Source organism: Miniopterus schreibersii, assembly GCF_964146895.1.
Source record: "Miniopterus schreibersii genome assembly, chromosome: 10".
In the NCBI taxonomy this organism is placed as follows: domain Eukaryota; kingdom Metazoa; phylum Chordata; class Mammalia; order Chiroptera; family Miniopteridae; genus Miniopterus; species Miniopterus schreibersii.
This window is the reverse complement of record NC_138110.1, coordinates 44,416,667-44,438,528: the sequence shown is the minus strand read 5'-3', so window position 1 is coordinate 44,438,528 and position 21,862 is coordinate 44,416,667. Positions and strand designations below refer to the sequence as shown.

General features: G+C 38.5%; 1 protein-coding gene across 7 annotated transcripts in view; it reads right to left on the bottom strand.

Moving 5' to 3' along the window:
• ARHGAP28 (Rho GTPase activating protein 28) overlaps positions 1–21,862 on the bottom strand; it is a 144,549-nt gene that overhangs the window by 42,619 nt on the left and 80,068 nt on the right. For 5 of the 7 annotated variants that reach the window (XM_081149188.1, XM_081149189.1, XM_081149187.1 and 2 more), the window contains 3 exons: positions 19,125–19,342; positions 8,598–8,675; positions 1,753–1,842 (listed from right to left, as the gene is read on the bottom strand). In XM_081149188.1, coding sequence (XP_081005314.1) covers positions 1,753–1,842; positions 8,598–8,675; positions 19,125–19,342 — 386 coding nt within the window. The remainder of the gene's footprint in view (positions 1–1,752; positions 1,843–8,597; positions 8,676–19,124; positions 19,343–21,862) is intronic. The other 2 variants (XM_081149192.1, XM_081149193.1) reach the window with 1 other exon arrangement.

Below are 21,862 nucleotides of genomic sequence, written 5' to 3'. Positions count from 1 at the left end.
GCCCATGGAACTGCTATGGGAAAGCCTCAAAACAAGCCTTTCCAACCAACTCTTCTTTAGCAACTCAACTGTGCAAACATCCCTTCAATTTCTGCTCTGTGTCTGCCTGGAACCACAGGCAGGCCTTTGTTGTTGGCTTATACAAAACGCCTGGGGTGGAAAAGTCAGCTAGGGAGGCAGACGAGGGCTCAGACTATGCCAGGAGCTTTCACATCAACCAGAAGGTGGGGGGGAATGACTGTGGGCTTTAAGGGGCTTGTGGCTGTTGGAAAGATGAATTTGAGGGGTATAAATGAACACCCAGGAGATGATTTAAGGACCTATTTCAGCAATACAGAAACTCACCAGTTTCTGTACTGCGGAAGTAGTTGTAGGAAAAGAGGGGAGTAGGAATATTCTAGAATTATTAACATGATAAAATCCACAGGTCTTGAGGATAGGCATGTAGAGGATAGGTGAAATTGAGGCTAATATTTAGGTCTTGGGCACATGGGTACCACCAGCTGAGGCAGAAAATAAAGGACCCTGGGCAAGAACCTAAAGCAGGAATCCCCAGTCACAGGGGTACAGCACAATTGTGTTAAGGTCTATTACAGGTAACTACTCACTTCAGTACTTACCAGAGTTTGTGAATGACTTACTGTTTTAATAAGTAGGGTGCATTGGAGATCACTATTTGAGACATACTCACTTGCATTCCAATGTGTGGTCTTAAATGGGAAAGGGCTGAATTCATAGCCAGTTGTGCAGACACTGCGGGTCATTCTTAGCCTATCTATGCCAACACCTGTAGTGTTATTGGTAAGTTACTCATTGACAAAAGTCACATTATTCGGTTTCTTATGTGATCACTGTGCAACGAAACAACTCCATAACCAAAATTCTAAAAACACAACAGAGAAGCTAATTTTCATGGGGCTAATAGCATTATGTCCCTGAACAATGGGGATATACTGGGAGTGTGCTGTGCATGTGAATGTCAACTACCCTGTGTCTCAAAATGGACAGCAGAGAAACTATTGCCCTGCAGGGATATCTGAATGTGCCCCCGGCACCTGCCTGTTTCAAGTGCTACCTGATGCTGTCCATCAACTTGCCATCAGAGAGCTGCTACCTCATCTAACAGGATTTCTCACTTCTTCTGGCCCATTGCACCTCCCCTGCCAGAGCATCTGCACAGAGACACCAAGTGGGGATTTCCAGTGAAGGGGGGAGAGGAGGAGTGATGAGAGTTTTAACGAAGAAATGTACAGGTTCTGTCACTCAAGGCCAAGTGAGTGACTGTGTATGGAGTGGAGGGTTTGCATGGATGAGTGCTGAGAGCTAAGGCTGGAAATGTAGACAAGAGTAGAAACCTTTAAATGTCAGAATGAGGAGTTTTAATTAATTCTGCAGGTAAAGGGACCTCTGGATTAAGATGGAGGAATCAGACCATATCACATGTGTGAATTCAGCTAAAAGAACCAAAGTTAAACCTCTCCATGCTTGATAGACGTAAAGAACATCCTTTGGGTTCCACCTGCAGTGGTATTAATTTATGAAGTCCTTTTTTAAACTAAAATATAGTCATTCCTCAGTTTTCAGTCTCCTTCCTCCTAATTATTACAAGGTTGCTGGGTCTCCTGGCAGCTGTGGTTTTCTTGCAATCTTAGTTCAAGTTTTTCATATCTGTTTTGCAGAAATTGCTTCTTTTTTGCCTCGAACTGGCAATTTTGCCCTGACATGCAAGAGTCTTGGCATGGGGTGACTTACCACAGAGCCACTCCGGGGAAGTGCAAACTTCCCTCCTTCATCCTGGGACCCATCTGACAAGGCAGGACTGCTGAGAGAAGCATCACCCGGCTGAATGGAGAAATGAGAGCAGCATTCTTATTCCGGCAGATACGTTCTAGTGCTTGTGCATTCTACTATGTGTACATAGTCAGACACGTGTGGCAATCCATGAAGTGACAAATGCCTGGGCATCCAGCCCTGCAGGGGTCATTACGGCAGCCACCGAAACACCCTCTGACACTGGCTTCTGTGGCAAACACCTCTACTGGCTGCAACAAGCTCCATTTTCCTTAACAGTATCTTGGTTTTGTTCCAGGGATTTAGGTATTAAACTACAGAACTTGATCCCCAGGCTCTTTTGTAGCTAAGAGTGATCATGTGACAAGTGTGGCCAATAAGGCATAAGGGTAATTTTACGAAGAGTGCTTCCAGAAAAGGTATGGCTTTCCTGAACGAAAGAGCAAGGTCAGCTGATGGATACTCAGGACAGCACATGGATAAAACCTGGGATGGCCACGCATCCTGTATGATGAGGACGGCCACAGGGAAGAAGGCCACAGACAGACCATGTGTGGTTGGTCCATGCTAAGCGGCAGCACGTAGCTGCTCCGTGAGACTTGGACCACGTCTCCAGGGGAAGCAAAACTACTCCTCATTTTCTATTACGTGCAGCCAAACACAAACTTAACTCACCTAATCTTATTTTTTTAAACAGGCTCTAAAACAACCTTTATCAGAGATCAGAATTCAGTAGCACTAGTACCAAGTTGTTTTTCATTTATAAAGATGGAATGAAGAAATTTTTGCTTTAGTGCACAATGACTACTGAAATTTAAGTTGCGAATATTCTTTCCTTTACTAAAGGGGCCTATTACAAATTTCGGTATAATTTATACTTATAAAAACATACACTATTTTGTCTTTTAAAAAACTGTCATTCATCTTGCCTGACAGTAATTTCTAAATTTTCTATAGAAAGCATGCATTACTTTATAAAATGAACAAGAAACCTTTTTTTTAAAAGAAACTAATAAAGCACAAGAATAAAAGAAACTGAAATTCAAGTCAAGATGGTAACTTGACAATCACTATATCACCTCCCACCCCGGATCACTAAAAGTGATAGAAAACTATATATATATTTAAATCCCCACTCGAGAGTATGTTTTCATTGATTTCAGGAAGAGAAGAAGGGAGGGGGGAGAGAGAGAAACATCCATCAGTTGCCTCCCACATGCACGCCAACCACGGATCAAACCCAAAACCTGGGTACGTGCCCTGACAGGGAGTAGAATCCACAACCGTTCAGTGCTGGATGACGCTCCAACCAACTGAGCCACCCAGACAGGGCAAAAACATATTTTTTAAAGGAACAGATTTGTTTAACAGCACTTTAAGCCAATAAAGAATTCTGTAGCAGATCATGTTATAGAAATTTCTAGATAAAAAGAAAATGGAATTGGTTTGGTAAAATAAAAACCTCTACCTAAAAGCAGAATTTAAAAAAGAAAATTTTAAAAAAGGAAACCTGTAGGGAGGGAAGAGTAAAGCAAGCAAATAACAGAGTGTACACAGAGTAGGAAAGGGCTACAGATAAATAGTTGAAAATGTTTACAAAAGAGGAGCCAAGTAGATCTCCCCCCTCTTAAATATGTAGACAGTCTTTAAATATAACCCTAGGGAAACCCCCCAAAATGCAGTCTACATAAAATGAACTAACTGCCTTGGGGCTATGTCGGTTTTTAGTATGAGGATAGTGGTCTGAGAGGGAACTTAGGAGGCCACAAGACATGGAGGGGAGGCTGAAAAATAATATTAGCTTTGACTGGACATAATAAATTAGAGATCTTCATTCCCTTCATTGGTTTTGATTAGGGGAGTGTTTACTAACCTACCGGCCTCCTCCATGCACCTGATATGTAAGTATATCCCACTTGCCCACGAGAACATACAATCAACAATTTTCGCCTGTAGGGAAAATTGATCTATTGTAGAGGAAACACATAGCAATTTCCTACACTAATCAATCATAAGTCAATAATTCTGCAGAGAACTTTAGGCGCCTGGAGAGCTGTAGTTCCACCTAGAAGTGTGCTGGTATCTTCTGCCTTGTAAAAAACGCTTTCCACCCTATGTTTTCGTGGATGGTGTCTTCGGTGGATCGTCTCACTTTCTTGCTCTGACAGGATTCTGATACAGGAGGGAGAGACTGGGAGATGAACAAGAAAAAACAACCAGGATCTATAGCCTTGGTCAGAAGCTCTCCCTGCACTGCAGCAAAACCTCAGACCTGAGGACACCTGCTGCTGCCCGAGGAGACAGTGCACGTCCCTGACCAGACGGTACCCACATGCAGGCAGACAGCTCACTGTTTGCGTCACTTACTGCCTCACATTCCAAAAGCTAACATGTTCTCCACACAAAATGTTTACATTTGGAAAATAACTGGACCAAACTAAATATTTATATTATAGTTGATACTGAAATACTGAAAAAAATATTTACATGATAGACTGTTATTTTTCATGAGCTCACCCACAAGGACCAAGGTTTAGTTAAGAACATCCTTCACTTAGGATACACATTTTTAAAAAAAATCTAGTATTTGTGTTTGTTGTTGTTGTTTCTGCCTGTAGATGCTTTTTTTTAAAAAAAAGAGAATTTAGTTAATTTTTATTAGTTCTTGTTGATTTTAAGAGCTATGAGTGATGGGGCTGTGGGTATTTGTGTTTGCCAATAATATGAATGATGTTGTATTTTTACCCAAGAGAAATGAGAATATACAATCCTTTATATTACATGAATATTCATGGAAGCATTACTCATAATAGCTTAAACCAGGAAGCAATCCAAATGTTCATCAACAGGTGAAAAGATATACCAATATAGTATATTTATGCAATGAAGTAATACTAGTAATAAAAACACCAAACTTCTAATACCAGCAACAAATGGATGAATCTAAAAATTATTATTCTGAGTAAAAGAAGCCAGATACAAAAGTACATATCATAATTCTCCATTTATATGAAAGGTGAAACCCACTTTAAGGTGTCAGAAAACACAACAGGGCTTGCCTCTAAGGAGTGGGAGGACAACAGACTGGGAAGGTTCTGAGAGAAATTTCTGGGGTGATGGAAATGTTCTGTATTTTGATTAACTGGTTACTTGGGTGCAAACATTTGTTAAAACTAACTCAATTATACACCTAAAATGTATGCATTTATTGTCTGTAAATTATACCTCAATAAAAAGAATACATCAGAATAATTTGATTCCTTAGAAATAACTGAATTCTTATCTTCACAGTGATTTATGGATCATTGCTATGAATCAAGAACCTATGGCCATACTACTGAGTATATCAGAGAAAAAAATGTTGTTCTTGGGAAATAATAAGTTTGCTAAAATTTACAAAAAGTGTGAGACAAGCTAAAATATAATACAGTAATGACCAAGAAAGAAATTATTAATTTGAACATAAAGTTGAAGAAATCTGGAACACAAAGCAAATAAACTAACATGAAAAAAAAAAAATTGTGAGATACTGAAATCCAATGCAAGCAAACCATTTAATATGTGTTCTAGAGGGGTTGGGCATAGAAAATGGGGAAAAATAATTAAAGTCATAACAGAACACAATGTTCAAAACCTGAAGAAAGAAAACAGTTCTTAGATAGAAAGGACACACTGAGTTGTGACCAGGATGAATTAAATAAAGGGCAGGTCCTTGTGAAACTTCAGAACTACAGCAAGAAATTCAAAATAAAATCAAAAAAGAGGAAGAGAAGCTAAACAAAAATAACTTAAGGAGCTTATTTATAAAGGAATGAGATTCGGGAAACTAAAATGAGAAAAAAATATTAATATACTAAGTGTGACAGTCACTCCATGAAAGATAAGAGAAATTCTACTGTGCAGGTTTTCCAGAACTAAGGTTTTCTGTTAATAACAGTCAGCTGGCACATGTTCCTAACAGGAACATCAACGTGGTATCCATATTTTGCTGAGCATCTCGTAAGCAGAAGGATTAAATCCACATGAAAGGAAGAGGTTACCAGCTCATCCAGAGGCGGCACGGCATTGCATTGCAGTTGTATCCCCCTTGGTCTACATACCGTTAGTCTTTTGTTTTGCAACTAAAATATACTCCTACTTGTTTAAATCAAGGCTCCTTAGGTTTTCATTTCTATGAAGCAAACACAGATGTAACTGTTAACAGATGGTATGATTATATTTTGCAGTGAACTTTGAATCAATAGCAAGTGCAGCTATTTGATTTTTCCTTAAGGCATTGGAAATAAACTAGGTTGACTGCCTTTTAAATAAACTAACACCTCAATTGAATAATTCATTTATGTCAACTGCACACATGGGAAATGTTTTATCTATACAAGTAGTTGATTTGCAGAGTAGGTTTGTGATGACTGTAGGTTGGATTGCAAGCCTTTTGTAGATGCCTAGATTCAGTGGCATTGGTGAGTTAAGAGTCAAGGGTCAACGACATGTAATACATGAATAGACTATTCCTTTACTGTGAGTAGCTTATTGCAAAATAAACACATTAAATATTACTGAAATCACAAAACATTATATGGACTCTTTTTAATAGGTTGTGGTATAACTGACATACCATTAACTACACATATTTAAATAGCATAAAGTATACAATTTGATGAATTTGACAAATATACAGACCTGTGAAACCACTACAATGAAGACAGTGAGTAAAATAAGCACCCCCACCCCCAATGTCCTCATGTCTCTTTGTTATCTCTCCTTCCCTCCCCTCCCTGTTCACACCCAGTCCCCAGGCAATCATTAATCTTCTTTCCATCATTATAGGTTAGTTTACATTTTCTATAATTTTATATAGGCTAAATCTTTTTTTTTTTCTGGCTTCTTTCACATGGCATAATTATTTTGAGATCCATCCATCTCTACTGTGAATATGCACAGTTCACCGTATATCTCTATTGTGTATATCAATAGTTCATTGCTTTTTGCTGACTTATGTTCAATTGTATGGATATACCACAATTTGTTCATCTATTTATCTGTAAAAAAAAAAAACTGGGTTATTTCCAGTTTAGGGCTATTATGCTATAAACATTTGTGGATAGTCTGTGTATAAATATATATCATCTATAAGTAGAATGGCTGGGTTTATAGTAGGTACATGCTTAACATTTTAGAAGCTGCCAAATTATTTTCCAAAGCAGATGGACCATTTTACATTCCCACCAGCAATGTCAGAGTTCCAGTTGCTCCGCATCCTTAGCACCAGTGGTATGGTCAATCTTTTCAACTTTAGCCATTTTACAGGGTATGTATACGTATCTCATTGTAATTTTATTTCCATAATCATTAATGATACTGAGCACATTTTCATAAACTTATTTCCCATCCATATATCTTCTTGATTGAAGTGTCTGTTAAAATCTTTTGCTCATTTTATTTATTTTTTAAATTTATCTTTATTAGTGAAAGTATTAAAGATGTCCCCTTTTTTCCCCCATTAAAAAGACAACAAAATTTTACCACTGGAAAACTCAAGATATGTTCCTGAAAGTGAAAGTTGATTTTTTTTTTTTTTAATTAGGCGATTTGTGTGGTTGTTAAGAGAACTTGAGGTTGGAAATACCAGCATAGAACAAACTATGAACAATTTCTAATATCAAAAGAAGGAGTTTTCTGTAAACAACAGGGATTATATTCTGGGATGAAATGGAAGAGTTATGTCAAATGACCAAGTCTCTCTCTCCTAAAACATAGTAGAGTCAACAAAACATACCTGAAAAATAGGAAAACAAAATCCTAGCAGCAGTCACGAGTGATGGCTGGAGAGAGATATTCCAGGAATAATGTGAACTCTTTTCCAAGATCCAACTCTCTCCCCATCAAACAGCCCCAAAGAAGAAAGCAAATGAAGGAAATTTTGAAAAAGACAGCTATCATCTCCTCCTAATTATGAGGGAACATGACAGAAGGTGTGAGCAATCACATCACAGTGGGTTCAATATATTCCAGCCCTTTCAAAGCGAGTCTCTCCCCAACACCATCTCAGCAGGGAGGGTAGACCTATTGGGATTCACCACTTTGCTTTTTTCTATCCAGGAGAAAGTTAGAAGAGGGACTATGAAGATGGGAAAATAGGTTACAGAAGCTCCACTGAGGGAGAGAAAAGGTAGTTTATGAAAGCAATGCAAGCAGAAACAAATATGAGAAAAGGCTCCAGGATAGACCATAAATAAAGCAACTGGTCCCATTTGCAGACTAATAGAAGCCTTATCATTCTCCTGAGCTGCTGGACTTTGCCCTCCTTTGGGTAAGTGGGGAGTAGAAGTGGCTCTCAGCAAACACAGGGGAGATGGAAAGGGAGGGGGGCCTGGACACCTGGGATAAAAAGTATTGTCTGCAGAAGGTGCCTGAAGTTCACCCTGCACTAGAGAAACAAGAGGAAACTACTGGAGAAACCAAACGGTGAACCTGTGACTTGACAGAACTAACAGTCCTAAGAGAATTTTTTTTAATGAAAGAAAAAATGTAAAGAAACTAGATTTGTCAAAAAGAAATGCCTACAGTCATCGGTTTCCTGGGTGTGTATCTGTTTTTATAGAGCATGCAGTTATTTGTGGATTTAATGGGTTCATTTACTACTGAATGTCCTCCTACAAATCAGTTATAGGCAGATAGGTAGGCTGACAGTGGTGGCTGTCCAGCCATCGTAATTGTGCTGCATTGTGTTGAAGTTTTACATGATTGTCTTGACGAAAAGATTGTCTTCTTTCATCCCTACCCCCAGTTCTCCTGCTAGAACTTACCGAAGAACCACTTGTTTTGGTAACTACAGGCAGCTCTTTTTCTTCCTGAGTAGTATGATTGTCACAGGTATCACCTGGCTAATGAGAGAAATGAAAGTAATTTTTATCCAGACATATCTTTCCCAGCATGATTGTTTATTCAATTATGCATTACACTAGAACCTGTAAAAATGTACAGCCATGTGGAAATATACAGAGCTAATGACTACCTGTGCAATGGTAACACCATTCACCAATTTGTCCATTATATTGATCTCATAAATATACACTATAATAGAAATTGGTCTCAAAAGCAGACACTGCTAAATGCCTGCCAAAATCCACTCTTCTTCTGTCACTTATGAATATCATGATTTTGCTCCAAGATGCTGTGTGTCTAACTAAAAAAGACTCAGTGTAGTCATGTGATGGTTACGTCTAGTGAGATAAGATTAGAATTGTACTTGGTGAAAGCTAACGACACCTGCTGTAGTGGATGGAATCAGCTGGGTGATGCTTCTTCCAGAACATGGGCATGGTGCCTGTGATGCCCAGACACTCTATAGCAGTGAATATTAGCCCCATGTGCTAAGCAGAGTGGAAAAGTGAAAAAGTTGGTAGAACCATGTGAAGAATATCAGCCATACCAGCCTGATTTCTTACTTTGTAAGGAAAATAAACTTCTAGTTGTAGGTCTAAGTCATGCAGATTACTGATAAAACTATGCTACTTTAATATCAGACATCATAACTATATTTTGCAATGATTTATAAATGAATAGAAAGAATAGTCAGTTTTTTTCAATTATGAAACTGGAAATGCATTAGATTGTCAAACATATATGACCGAAACAAATATTTCTTGCTCAGTCACAGAACACTGGAAACGCTCTGGTTTTCATTAAGCAGGAAGTGTATTTGGAGACTATTCTGACAATGATGGGCTGCACTGTAGGTCTCTTGCATACGCTCTAAGATTTTTAGCAGCATTTGCAATACAATAGCATTCCCAAAATAAGATGAAAATATTCTATTCCCTGATTAAAGCAACTTTTTGCAAAATTAAATATGATGAATATTAATAAAATCATAAACATTTACGTGAGAGCTTAAAAACTTTTATTTTCATCTTGCTTTTCTGTATTGTCTTTCTCTAAAAGTATATGTATTATATTAGTAACAAAAGCACACACCTATTTTGAAGTGGAAACAATGCTAAGGAGGCACTACAAGAAAACTTAGGTACAGATGGAAGGCTGAGGGTACACCACTCCCAATCACTCAAAATTAGAGAAAGTGTGTATTTTTATAAGAACTGCAAACAGCACTGGAAACCAACAAAGTGTTCTTATAACAGATCAGAAGTTGTTAGAAATTCCTGAAGAGAAAAAGTACATAATTTATTTCATAACTATAGAGAAATTCTCAGACTAAGAACAGCATATGACAACTTTGCGGGCAAGGAAAGAACAGATCCACGAAAAGCAAACAGACAAAACAACAAAGCTCAGAAGGCAAATTTCAAAGGGCAGCAAGGGGGCCCAGGGTAATGGCCAGGATGACTTATTGTAAAGTGTTTTCTCCACAGAGGGGCAAGGCTCACCTCCCAACAGCCCCTTTATACTGAACAGCAGGCAGCAGCTATGTATGAACCCAAGAAAGACACTCTGAATGAAGTGAGCTACCTGCCTTGGTAAGATGTCCAGCGCTGGGACCAAAAAGACTTTCATTTAATCAGGTCGCTCTGAACCCCCACAAAAGACATGGGTGGGAGAAAAAAAGGAAAACATCAGCTTTGTTTAGGACAGAAAATAAAGTCACTGTTTTCCCTTTGACACTGAAGATGTGTGCTTGTTTGTGTGAGGGGTATGTGTGTGTGTCTGTGTCTGTGTGTGTGTGAGGTGTGTATGAGGGATGTGCGTGTGTGTGTGTGTGAGGTATGAGTGTGTGTGTACTAATGTATGTGTGCTGTTTAACTTTCACTCATGCACTGTTCTCATACTTTATTGGCTTCTACAGGACCCAAAGTTTTCCCTCTTATTCAAAAAAGGGTTACTGGGAAAATATCTATATCATGGCAAGAAATCCTATAGCAATGACATATCCTAAGTCATTAATTAAGCAGCCCAGTTCATTAATAAATATAAGCTAATCACCAAAGATCATCAGTCATTGGACAAAATCAACATAAAAAAGTCAGCCATGGAGAAAATTAACATCCTGAAAAAGATATATAGTGATAAACATTCTGGGAGAAAGATAATTGAAAGAAGACAGCTTATAATTTATTAATTTCAGAGGGATTTGAGAGGCTACTGTATCCATAAATCTGGAACTAACTATAACAATAAAGAGGAAATCAGTAAAAAGGAAGAGCTCTTTTGAATTAATAGAATAATTGCTAAATTAAAAAATTAATAGCACTTTAATTATAACCACTCAGGGCAAATACTAGAATTAGGGGTATACAAAATGAAGTAGATAAAATCTTTTTTTTTTTTTTAAATATATCTTTATTGATTTCAGAGAGAGGAAGGGAGAGGGAGAGAGGGAGAGAAACATCAATGATGAGAGGCATTGATGGGCTGCCTCCTGCACGCCCCCGACTGGGGATCAAGCCTGCAACGCGGGAATGTGCCCTGACTGGGAATCGAACCCCGAACGCCTGGATCTTAGGTCAACGCTCAATCGCTGAGCCACGCCCGGCTGGGCAAATCTTTACTAGCATACAAAACAAACAGAAAAAAAAGACATAAAATATAAAAGAAAATTTAAGAAACATGTGAGTTTAAAGCAAGCAATGAAATGAAAAACAAGAGAAAATGAGAAAAATAAAATAATTGGAGAAATAATGGGAAGATAATGTTCAGAACTGAAAGGAACATTTTTCAGAAACAAAAATCTGAGTACTGATCAGGATGGGGGAAAAAATGATTTCATATCCTGATGACAGTTCAGGTCTCCAACAATAATGATAAACCTAAAAAACTCCCAGAAATGTGAAAATGAGAGCAGGATATAAATAAGGGAATGGGTGTAGAGAGGCATCAGACTCCCCAACATTAACACAACATGTAAAAGCAAATAGATTAATATTTACAAATATCTGAAAGAAACTGATTTAGGGCCTAGCATTTTGACACTCACCAAGTTAGGATTTAAGCTTTTTGGATATAAAAATTTAGTACCCAGAGATATTTCTTGCCACATTTTCTCAAAGGATAAAAGATGCATTTTGCTAAAAAGATGTAACATTTTGTAATACATGTGATTATGCCAATTAATATTGTTACTATCCTCTGTAGTCACTCTGTAAGCTAGCCCTTGTCCTGTGAGGAAGAACAGTGCAACCGACCCTTGGCCGGCAGGAGCTTGAGCTGCTCGGGGGCACTTCTAGGGCCCAGGGTCATTTCTACAGGCTCCCTCATTCATCACCTGTGAGCAGTTCAGGGGGTGGCTGGAGTGAAGCTCAAATGTCCCTTCCATCTTAGTGAGAGTTTCTTCACGTGTCTGGCACCACACCTAACCCCTGATTAGTATGTAAAAGGGGATAAGACCTTCAAGAGATTGAAATAAAAGGAGATAGATAAAAATGATAAAAGAGAAAAGAAATAAAATAAATCCAGAGTAACCATGAGAGTCCATGGCCAGGGAGGGAGTGGGAGTGCGGCGTAAGAGGCAACTTGAAGCCCACTGTCTGCTGCCCTGACCTCTGGGAAATCAGGAACCCGCGAGGGGCCTAGCCGCAAGCTCCTCCCAATCTGCTCTGCCAGATAGGCGCCCCAGCCGGCCAGTGCCCTTAGCCAGGGACCAGTTCCTCGTTATAAGTGGTAGGTTTCAGTTCCTTGCCAGCCCGTGAAATTATACAAACAAGCCAATCACATCGTCCCATGGGAACCACCTGCTGCAGCCCCTGCTTGTTCACTCTGCTCCCCAGTGTGCCCCACACATGGCTCCGCGTCCTCCCCTCCAGGCTCTGGAACATGGGACTAATAAGTTGCTGTCGATCTTATCTGTCCAGTGTCAGGTGTCATGCATTTGGCCACCCCTGTTACTCAGGGGTAGGAGTCCCTCCCTCACCTAGGAGGTGGAGGGGAGGCAATCCAAATGTAGGTAGGGTCAGGTGGGGTAAAGCTCCCAGAAACCCATTATTCGGAAACACACGGGTCTTCTCTGACTTGCCCCCCCCCCCCCGGCTGAGGGGAGAGGCAGTGCCGCTGTGAGGGAAAACGGGGCAGGCAGAGAACAAACACCTTGAGCCAAGTTCCTGGCTGGAAGTGAGGTATATAGGACTCCTTGTGCTTAGAGCACATGAAACCAGAGGACACCTGCTTCCAACTCAACAGAAAATATAAAAACCTCTGACCAGAAAGAGTTAGCACTCTTATGAGAAATACAATAAAACTAGAAAAAAAAATTAGAGACAAAATCTGCAAAACACGAGAGCTCACAGCCCCAGTTGACCAGACTGCACCTCCAGACCTCAGCTCACCCTCAGTAACAGAAGGGCAGCCAAACTGGCCACATCCAAACCCTGCAGCAGAATTTCAGAAGGGACCAAGAGTAACCCACGATAGAGTGCCCCGTGCAAAATATGCATAAGATGAAAATAAACTATATAGAAACTAAACATTATTATCATCATCTTCTTAAGGTGGTAGAGGGGTCATTCTTAGAATAGTAAAGAATCCCTCTTCTGCTGCTAGGAAGGAAAGAAGGCAGAGCTAAAGAGAAGGAAACATACTGCAGTATAATAGAGGAAAGTCTCCCACTGCAAATTCTCTGCAGCCATGAGTCCAAGCGGAGAAAGATATCAGCAAACCCATGACCTTCTAGTTTTCCCTCCAGTTCAGTAAGTGGACCAGGCCTCATGCCAAGTGGTACACATCATGGCATGGATTCATCTCACAAAAATAAGCCTTCTACTGAGACAGCTTTACTGGCAGTTATGAATGCAGATTAGCTCTCCTTAAAACTCAACTAGAACGAGCAAGGTGCTCTCTAATGGAAGGTCTCACGTCCTGTGACATAATGGAAGATGGCTACCTCCTTGCTAGACAGTGCTCTTTCCCACTTACTGCTATACGTTTAAGATGCTGCCATGCTGCTCCCCTCAAATATTTACATTTAGAAAATAACTGAAGTGTCAAAATATGTCTTATGGTGAGAATTACATTAATATTCAAAGCTACATGGAGGGTAACGTAAGATGTTCCATTATGCGCTCAGCAACAAGAAGAGAAGTTTGGCTGACGACCTCCCCACGTTTTGACTTACAGCTGTGGCTGCAGCTGTGGTTGTTTTTGACTTTTGATATTGTAGGTTCAGGCAGGCCATGCAGTTACTTGTGGTTTTAACTATTTAATTATTCATTCCTGAGTTTAAGAGTCTCCTTTATCTTGTTGCAAGCAGGCATTTTTCTCAAGTGTTCCTGATTGCCTTGAAATAATTACTTTGTTCTAACTTCCTTACTCTTAATTCCCCTTGCTTTATCTTACCAGTAGACCATTTCTGGAGGGAATTGCTGATATCCCTTCCTCATCCAGGCTTGCATCCAAAAGAGGAGTTGAGATACAACAAAAATCATCTGGCTATTAAAAAATAATGAAAGCATGTTTTTATTCAGGCATATCCTCCCAAAGCTCATTGTGCATTCAGCTATGTGTTATGCACAATATGTGCACAATCTTACATATCTGTGGAGCTATAATACATATGACTGCCTTGCGCTGATCATTGCATTTAGCCATTTATCAGCCAATACTTGCCAGGATGATGACAGGCACCAGTCTCTGTGGAGACCAGATACTGTCAACTGCCTACTCCTAACCTAGGCACTTATCTTCCTTTAAAGAATTCTGATTTTTTTTTCCAGGAACTTTTGTGTCCAGCTAAAAAAAAATTATTTCCCAGGTTCCCTTGCAACTAAAGATGATCATGTAACAGTTCTGGACAACAGGTGGTAAATGGAATTCTACCTCATCAGATTTCCAGGAAAGTAAGGTCAGAGGGACAGAAGCCATCGGTACAAGTTCCAGGAACTGTCAGGAACATGAACATGGTGCCTGGAGTGGCCAAACCAACTTGTAAGCAAAAGGGTGAAGCCGACATATGAAAGGCAAAATAGAAACTTAGAAGGAAGCTGGACTGGATCAATGCTCAGAAAAAGTAACACCTACCTTTAGCTTCTTAAAGAGAGAAAAACAAGTCTGTATTTGTACAGCTCATGATTTCTTGGGCTTTCTGTTACATGTAGTCAAATGTATATATTAGTGATATGATCACATTTTTAAAAACAGAATCTATGACCACACTTATACTGTCAATAATAAGTCATTACCACCTGTAACAGTTATTTATCAGTTATGAAAGTGGAAATAAATTAGACTATTTTGCTCAATTAAATGTGTTATTGAAAGAAATATTTGGTTCACATCTTCTGCATATTATTAAAATGTACCTGGGCCCTGGAATTCTATTCACAATGAACAAAACTATAGACACTGTGTTATGTACACAGAGGCTGATTTAATATTTGCAACTTAGTGTATAATGGCTCTACTAAAACAAGGGTTAACTATTCTATCCCTTATGGTAAGAACTCCATTAAAAAAAAGAAAATTTACTAGATATTTAATGAAATCATAAAATTTTATTTGGGCCCATAGAAATAGTCATTTTTTACCTTGCTTGTCTATATTTTCTAAGTTTCCAGTAAAGATTATGTATTACTTTAGAATAAGGGGGGGGGGGGAATTTTTGGAAAGGAACAAATGCTCCTGAAGAATTAGCATAAGAAAATTGGATCAAGATAGCAAAATACATACACCATTTTTTCCTCCCCCTACAAATCACTCAAAGTGTCAAGAGAGAGACCTTTTTCAAAGAGTAGATCTAGAAACCACTAAACATTTTCATTAGCAGAAGAGGAATTGTTGAATGTTCCTAGGAGATAAAAAGCAAGAATGGTGTGGTAAGGATAGAGGAAAACCTCAGCCTGAAAAAAGGTACGAGAGAAAAATGTGTAGAAGGTAAATTCTGATCCAGAAAAAAAAGCACGTTATCAAGAATGAAAAAAAAAACAAGAGAGCACAAAAGCATCCACCAATTTAGAAAACAATGAACAAAGTAATTAAAGAATGTTTTTCTGAACAACAATGAACAATAGATAACAGCTAAATGTGATTATAGGATAAAACCCAAGAAGTCCTCTTGGGACACAGCAACCACTTGCCCTGGGGATAGTGGTGACTGTCCTAGCATGTGTGTGGTCCTGGACAAAAAGAAAGTTGAATTGCACTTCATTGGAGCCTTCTAAAGGACGAGGACAGGAGTATAAAAAGAGAAGTTAGGTTTGCCTGATATGAAAATTAATTAGGATTCTGCAGAACTCTTGTTACTTTGGCATATATGTAATATTGATAATTCTTAAAGTGAAGTGTGGTAGTTGACACTGACACATGTCATCACTCACAGGGGCCCAGACTCCTATTCACAGGGGAGTTTTGGGGAGAAAACAGGTCTACATAAGCGCACAGGAAATATACAGCCATTCCCCATACTAATCAATCTAGTCCTCTAGTCCTTTAATAAGCATGAGTCAACACCCAGGATCAAAATCAATTGGATAGCAAAGGAAAAGAAAACAATGATGCCAAAAGAAACTCTTAAGCCTGAAGCAAACAGATAAGTTAAGGAAAATAAAAGAACCCTGGACTTTAAGGTTAAATTTAGTACCTTCAGAGTACTGACAGGTTACTGCAGTCAGGAAACAAGGACAGATGGCTGAAAAAAGGGGGAAGTCAGGGGTAAGGAGAGTCTATGGCAAATTAACAATATGACTGACAAAAATTTTTAAATAAATGAAAGAAGTATTAATACAACCATGGCAAATTACTAATATAAAAAGTGAAGTTGAAGGGATATCCAAGAATGCAGACCAAACATACACACAGACAAAGCTTGGACTATATGAGAGCATTTAAAAAAACAGAAGTTCAATCCAAACAATACAGCAACCATCTAACAAAATTCCAGAAGGAGATAACTGAGAAAATGAACGGAATGAATACTTGTTTTAAATGTTAGAAGAAAATATGTAGAAGACTGACGCATGAATGAGCTCTCAGATTGCAAGAGCCCACTTAATAGTGACCAGGATGAATTTTTCAAAAAGGGTGAAACAGTTTTAAGTTCCAGGTTCCAATGATAAATATAAAATTTAAAAAACTTCCCCATCTGCATATAAAGAAATGAAATTGATACAGACATTGCTGCAATGATACAAGAGAGAAGGTAATGGACAAATATCTTCAAAATTCTGAGGGAAAATGATTTTGAGCATGGGCTTCTATGTGCATAAAATTAAGAAAACAACTAGTATAATCTACGTATCTATCTGTCAAATCATTGAGTTTATATCTGAAAGTCTGCTGGGTCAAATTCATATGTGTAAGATTAATGCAAAATTACCTTATGAAAATTATGATGTTAAATCTTCATTAAGGAAGTGAAATGGGAAATTTTAGGTATTCTATTAATGTAGGTAAAAGAAATAGAGTAGTAGGGGACATAGGAGGGAGACAGAAAGAGAGGGAGGAGGGGGGAAGGAGGGGGAGGAGGGGGGACAAGGGGGAGGAGCTAAACACCCAACAGTTCATTGCACCTGTGCATTAACGGAAACGTAAAAGACCCTTCATTTCTTTTTAAACTTAAAGCTCCAATGGGTAAGTGCCCACTTTATGTTTTCCTTCAGGATCGAAGTAAAAGAGGGAGGAGCCCAAAAATATCTCTTTCCCTCCTTGTTTCTGTTACTAGATGTCCAAAGTTTTAGGGACCCTAAACAGGTTAGTCACGCATTTTCTTTAGTAACTGGAGGATCTGGGAGGCATCTATAGGCCCTGCCCGATTTTGTGGTTTGCTAGGGAAGAGTGACAACCGTGGTCTGAAGTAGCTGGAAGTAGAAGTGGGAAAGAAAGGTTGTAGCCCGAGTTCTCAAGACTCTCAACATGATCTGGGGGATAACGGAAAAATGACCCAGGGAATTTAAACCAGCAGGGTCAACCTTCTCCTTGATTGACACCTTGATAGACAGGAACCTGTGGCTGGAGCCCTTGTGGTTGTGAGCATCACCTTTATTTATTAATTACAGCTGTAGGAAATCTCACCATCCAGAAAGACAGGTTTCAAGTAGTTTGAAAGTTCAAAGAGCACAGAACTCAAAGCGCACTTACTCCTAGGTATATCATTATATACGGCAGAAGATTCTAGAAATGTGCTATTCAATTAATTAGCTACAGGCCACATGTAACTACTTAAATTTAAATGAATTAAGATTTAATAAAATTAAAATTTGAGTTCCTTATTCACACCAGCAATATATCAAATGCTAGAGCCACAAGCGTCTGTGCCTACCATTATTGGCCAACGCAGAAATAGATCATTTCTATCACTGTAGCAAGTTCTAGAGGATAGTGCTATTCTAGGACATTATTAGCAAAAATGCAAAGGTTAACTAAGTATGCGTGAGCTGCCCTGGCAACTACTCAATGTGATTAATATATCTAAGAGAAGATATGACTTACAGACAACCTAAAGTAACTCAAATGGAAACTGTCTTCAGCTCTGCTTGCTAGCCAATATCCTTGGTGTTTTAACTTAAGTCATTATTGAATTACAATTAAACAGATGAAAAGCCTAAATCAGATTGATTAACTGACTTGCCCCTTGCAACTAAACTTGTAACTTCAGCAGAATATCAAGTTTCCTTTTATCTACATACTAATTACACTCAAAGTTCCAAGAATCCTATCTTCATAGAACCTAATATAGGACCTTGCACAGATAATGTGTCCAATAAGTATTTGTTACACCAATGATGCAATGATTCAATACAACACTGCAATGATGCAATGAATGAATGAATGAGTTGTAAGGCAGAGCTTAGAGTAAAACAAACAGAATTAAGAGAACATGACTAACAGCCTCAGAGGTAAAAGTGTGGCATGGCACCGCTCAGGGTAAGCTGGAATTTCAACCAGCCATTCCTCATAAAGCATGTTATGCTTCCCCTATGCTTTTTATGAATCATTCTCTCTCTTACGTAATTAATGCTCCTATCAATTTTTTTACCTTTTTAACTTATTTGACCATAAAGGCTACCCTTCTCACTCTCCCACCCCTGTCCCCATTTAAAACAAACCACCCAGACTTGCTTATAATCCTGGGGCCACTTTCCCAGGACTCCTATACCTGTTTCCATTCAACAGATTTAAGTAAAGCCTTTGTGTATCCAATCCACAAAGACCTGCCCCATTGCCAAAAAGTTATTCTACAACTTCAAAGAAGAAAGGAATGAATTTAGTGTTGAGGGAGACTGCTGAATGGAAGATAAGGAATGACAGCTTAAGTTTCAAATCTGTAAAATTGTGGACTGTGCTGTCTGCTTCAGTTTTCTCTAAAACCTAGAGAGTGATGCTTTTTGCATGTTCCTCTCCATCTCCTCCACCCCCAACCAAACCAAACCTTTTGAGCGACCTTCATTACTTACAGGAGATTCGCTGACTCCAAAGATGTCTCTGACATCCCTGACAGACTGCTTGTTCTTTTTTCTCATGGTTTGAGTGTAAGTATTATATCTCTTTTTCACCGCAGCTGCCTGGGTTCGAGTCAATGTGGAGAGCAAGGCTTTGCCATCCTCCTCTTCATCACCTGAGATCAGGGTTGATAAACCCACATCTTGCAACCACTCTGCTTCAAGTTCTCCTTCTGTGAAATAACATGACCAAGAGGAGGTTAGAGCTCTCTCTGGCTGGCTGGATGACACGCGTATCTGTAGGTCCGTGCATATCAGTGAATGAGAAATATCAATACAGTATTAAATAGATTAAGACTGACCTCTTTTTCAAATTATGGAAAAGGCCTTTTATTAAAATAAAAGTCTGTATTGTATTTTTTAAATAACCTAATTTTTAAGTATTTTCTAGTATAGTAAGGTTGACTGGCAGATTGGGCAAGGTTTTTTCCCTTGTCAGACAGTTAAATATATGCTATATCTGGACTATCAATTCAAAAAACGAGAAAATTGGAATATTTAAGCTAAAACCATAATAGGAAAAGAGGGGTTTAATAGCATCCAAAAAGGCTTTCAATTACTCGAAGGCAGGTTCAAATCCCAATGCAATCATTTACTAGATGAATGGCTTTGAAAGTTTTAAGATATCTCTTGGCAAAATGGAGGAAATCATAGCCTTTTTATGTGGCTTATGAGGATTGTTTCATCAGTGTAGTTATGACAATGACAAAAAACCTGGAGCAGAGTATATGTTCAATAGATACTTGTTTTCTTACTTTTCTCCTTATTCTAAACATTAGGTAATCTTTCCATTTTTCATAAGGCAATTAAAAATGTAAAATTAGTCATAATAAGAACAGTTGCTACTGTAAATGAGAGGTACAGAAATAATAAAGAATCCAGAATAACAACATCTTTAACAGAAAATCCACTCCACATAAATTCTGGGAGCTATGCTGAACAGGCATTCCTGAACGACGTTTTGTCTGAGGAGCAGATTGGACTGCCTTGTAAGTAGCCTGTCAAAATGTCAGCCTAGGAGTCAGACTATGCTTACATTATTGCATCATCGGTATGTGAACAAAACCCTCGAATGTGCTTCACAGTTCCCATTTCTTAGCTAGGCAAATCCTTCAGTTACTTCCTTGTTTTTACTGCTCATTTGCTTCATAACAGAAAATGCAAAGGTGAACCTAAGTTGTACTAATTCTGTACCACTCTTTACTAATCCACCACCTTAGTAAGTTTGTTGGGGAACAAGGGAATAAAATCTTTCAGAAGAGGTACCGTAACCTGTATAGAAATAACAGTCCCGTGTACAATTATGAACTTTGAACTAAGTACATAAAAATAACTATTTGAAGGTAATGGAGAGGAACCAAGAGCAGACAGGAAACGAAAACAAACTTTGATAAAAGCGAATGCCCTGGGTGAGATTCACATTTATACAACTTTACAATTGAGGCCATTTTCCAACTCCTACAGTACTGTGTGGCTAGAACTCAAATAGAAACGAGTCTTAGTTATTTGAGAAGTCAGAGGATAAAGCATGGGATTACCAGAACAGCTGGAAAGTGAGAGATATATCCCTGTAAAGAAAGCCACACAGGAAAAAGCTTCAAAATCTATGCATAAACTCTAACCAAATCCTTGACTGAACCTTAAACTAAAAAGGTGTATGAGAGACATCAAGCTACTGAAAATAGCAGCAAGAAGCCTGAAGGAACAATCGAGATTACAGATGCTGCATAGAGCAGGGAAGACAGACATGGGGAGATGAGCCTGGTCAAGTTAACTGCTAGACCTAAAGTTGACCCCCTTTAGAGAAAGATAATGGAATACAGTCTCTAAAACATATTAATAATGTCACCATATCATTACATTATCAAAAATGTTACAATATATCTAGGATATAATCCAAAGAAAAAATGTATTAATTTATCAAGAGAAAAGGTAGTCAACAGAAAGTGACTCTGAGGTGATTGATGTTGGACAAGGGCTTTAAAGCAGCCATAAAGGAAAAGATGCTCGTGATGAATGTACAGAAAATGTCAGCAGAAAATGAAAAATATAAAAACTAAAAAAACTAAAATTTAGATTATAGAACTGGAAATTAACATATATTAAATAAAAAATTGGCTGATAGGGCTCAACAGTGTATTAGAGACCTTAAAAGACAGGGCCAGTAAACTTGAAATAATCAATAGAAGTTATCCTATGTGAAAAATAGAAAAATATTTTTAAACATACCCCAGCAACCTTAGGGAAATGTTAAGTTGTGTAATATATGTGTAGCTGAAGTTTCAGAGAAGAGAGAGAATAGTGCAGAAAAAAATATTTAAAGAAATAATATCCAAAAGTTTCCAAAATATGCTGAAAACCAACTAGTTCAGAAAGTAGGCAAAAACAAAAGAAAGTGCACTTAGGCATCTTAAAGTCTAACTAATAGAAAACCTAAGATAGAATGAAAATTTGAATGCAAAGACAATACATTACATACAGGGAAAAACAATATGAATACATTGACTGACTCCTTATCAATGAAGGAGAAACAATGGAGGTCAAAAGACAGTAAGATATCATCTTTAAAATCCTGAAAGGAAAAAAACCCTGTCAAACAATAATTAGCTATCCAGCAAAAATACCCTTCAACCCCTGGCTGATATGGCTCAGTGGTTAGAGTGTGGGCCATGCACCGAAGGGCTGTGAGTAGG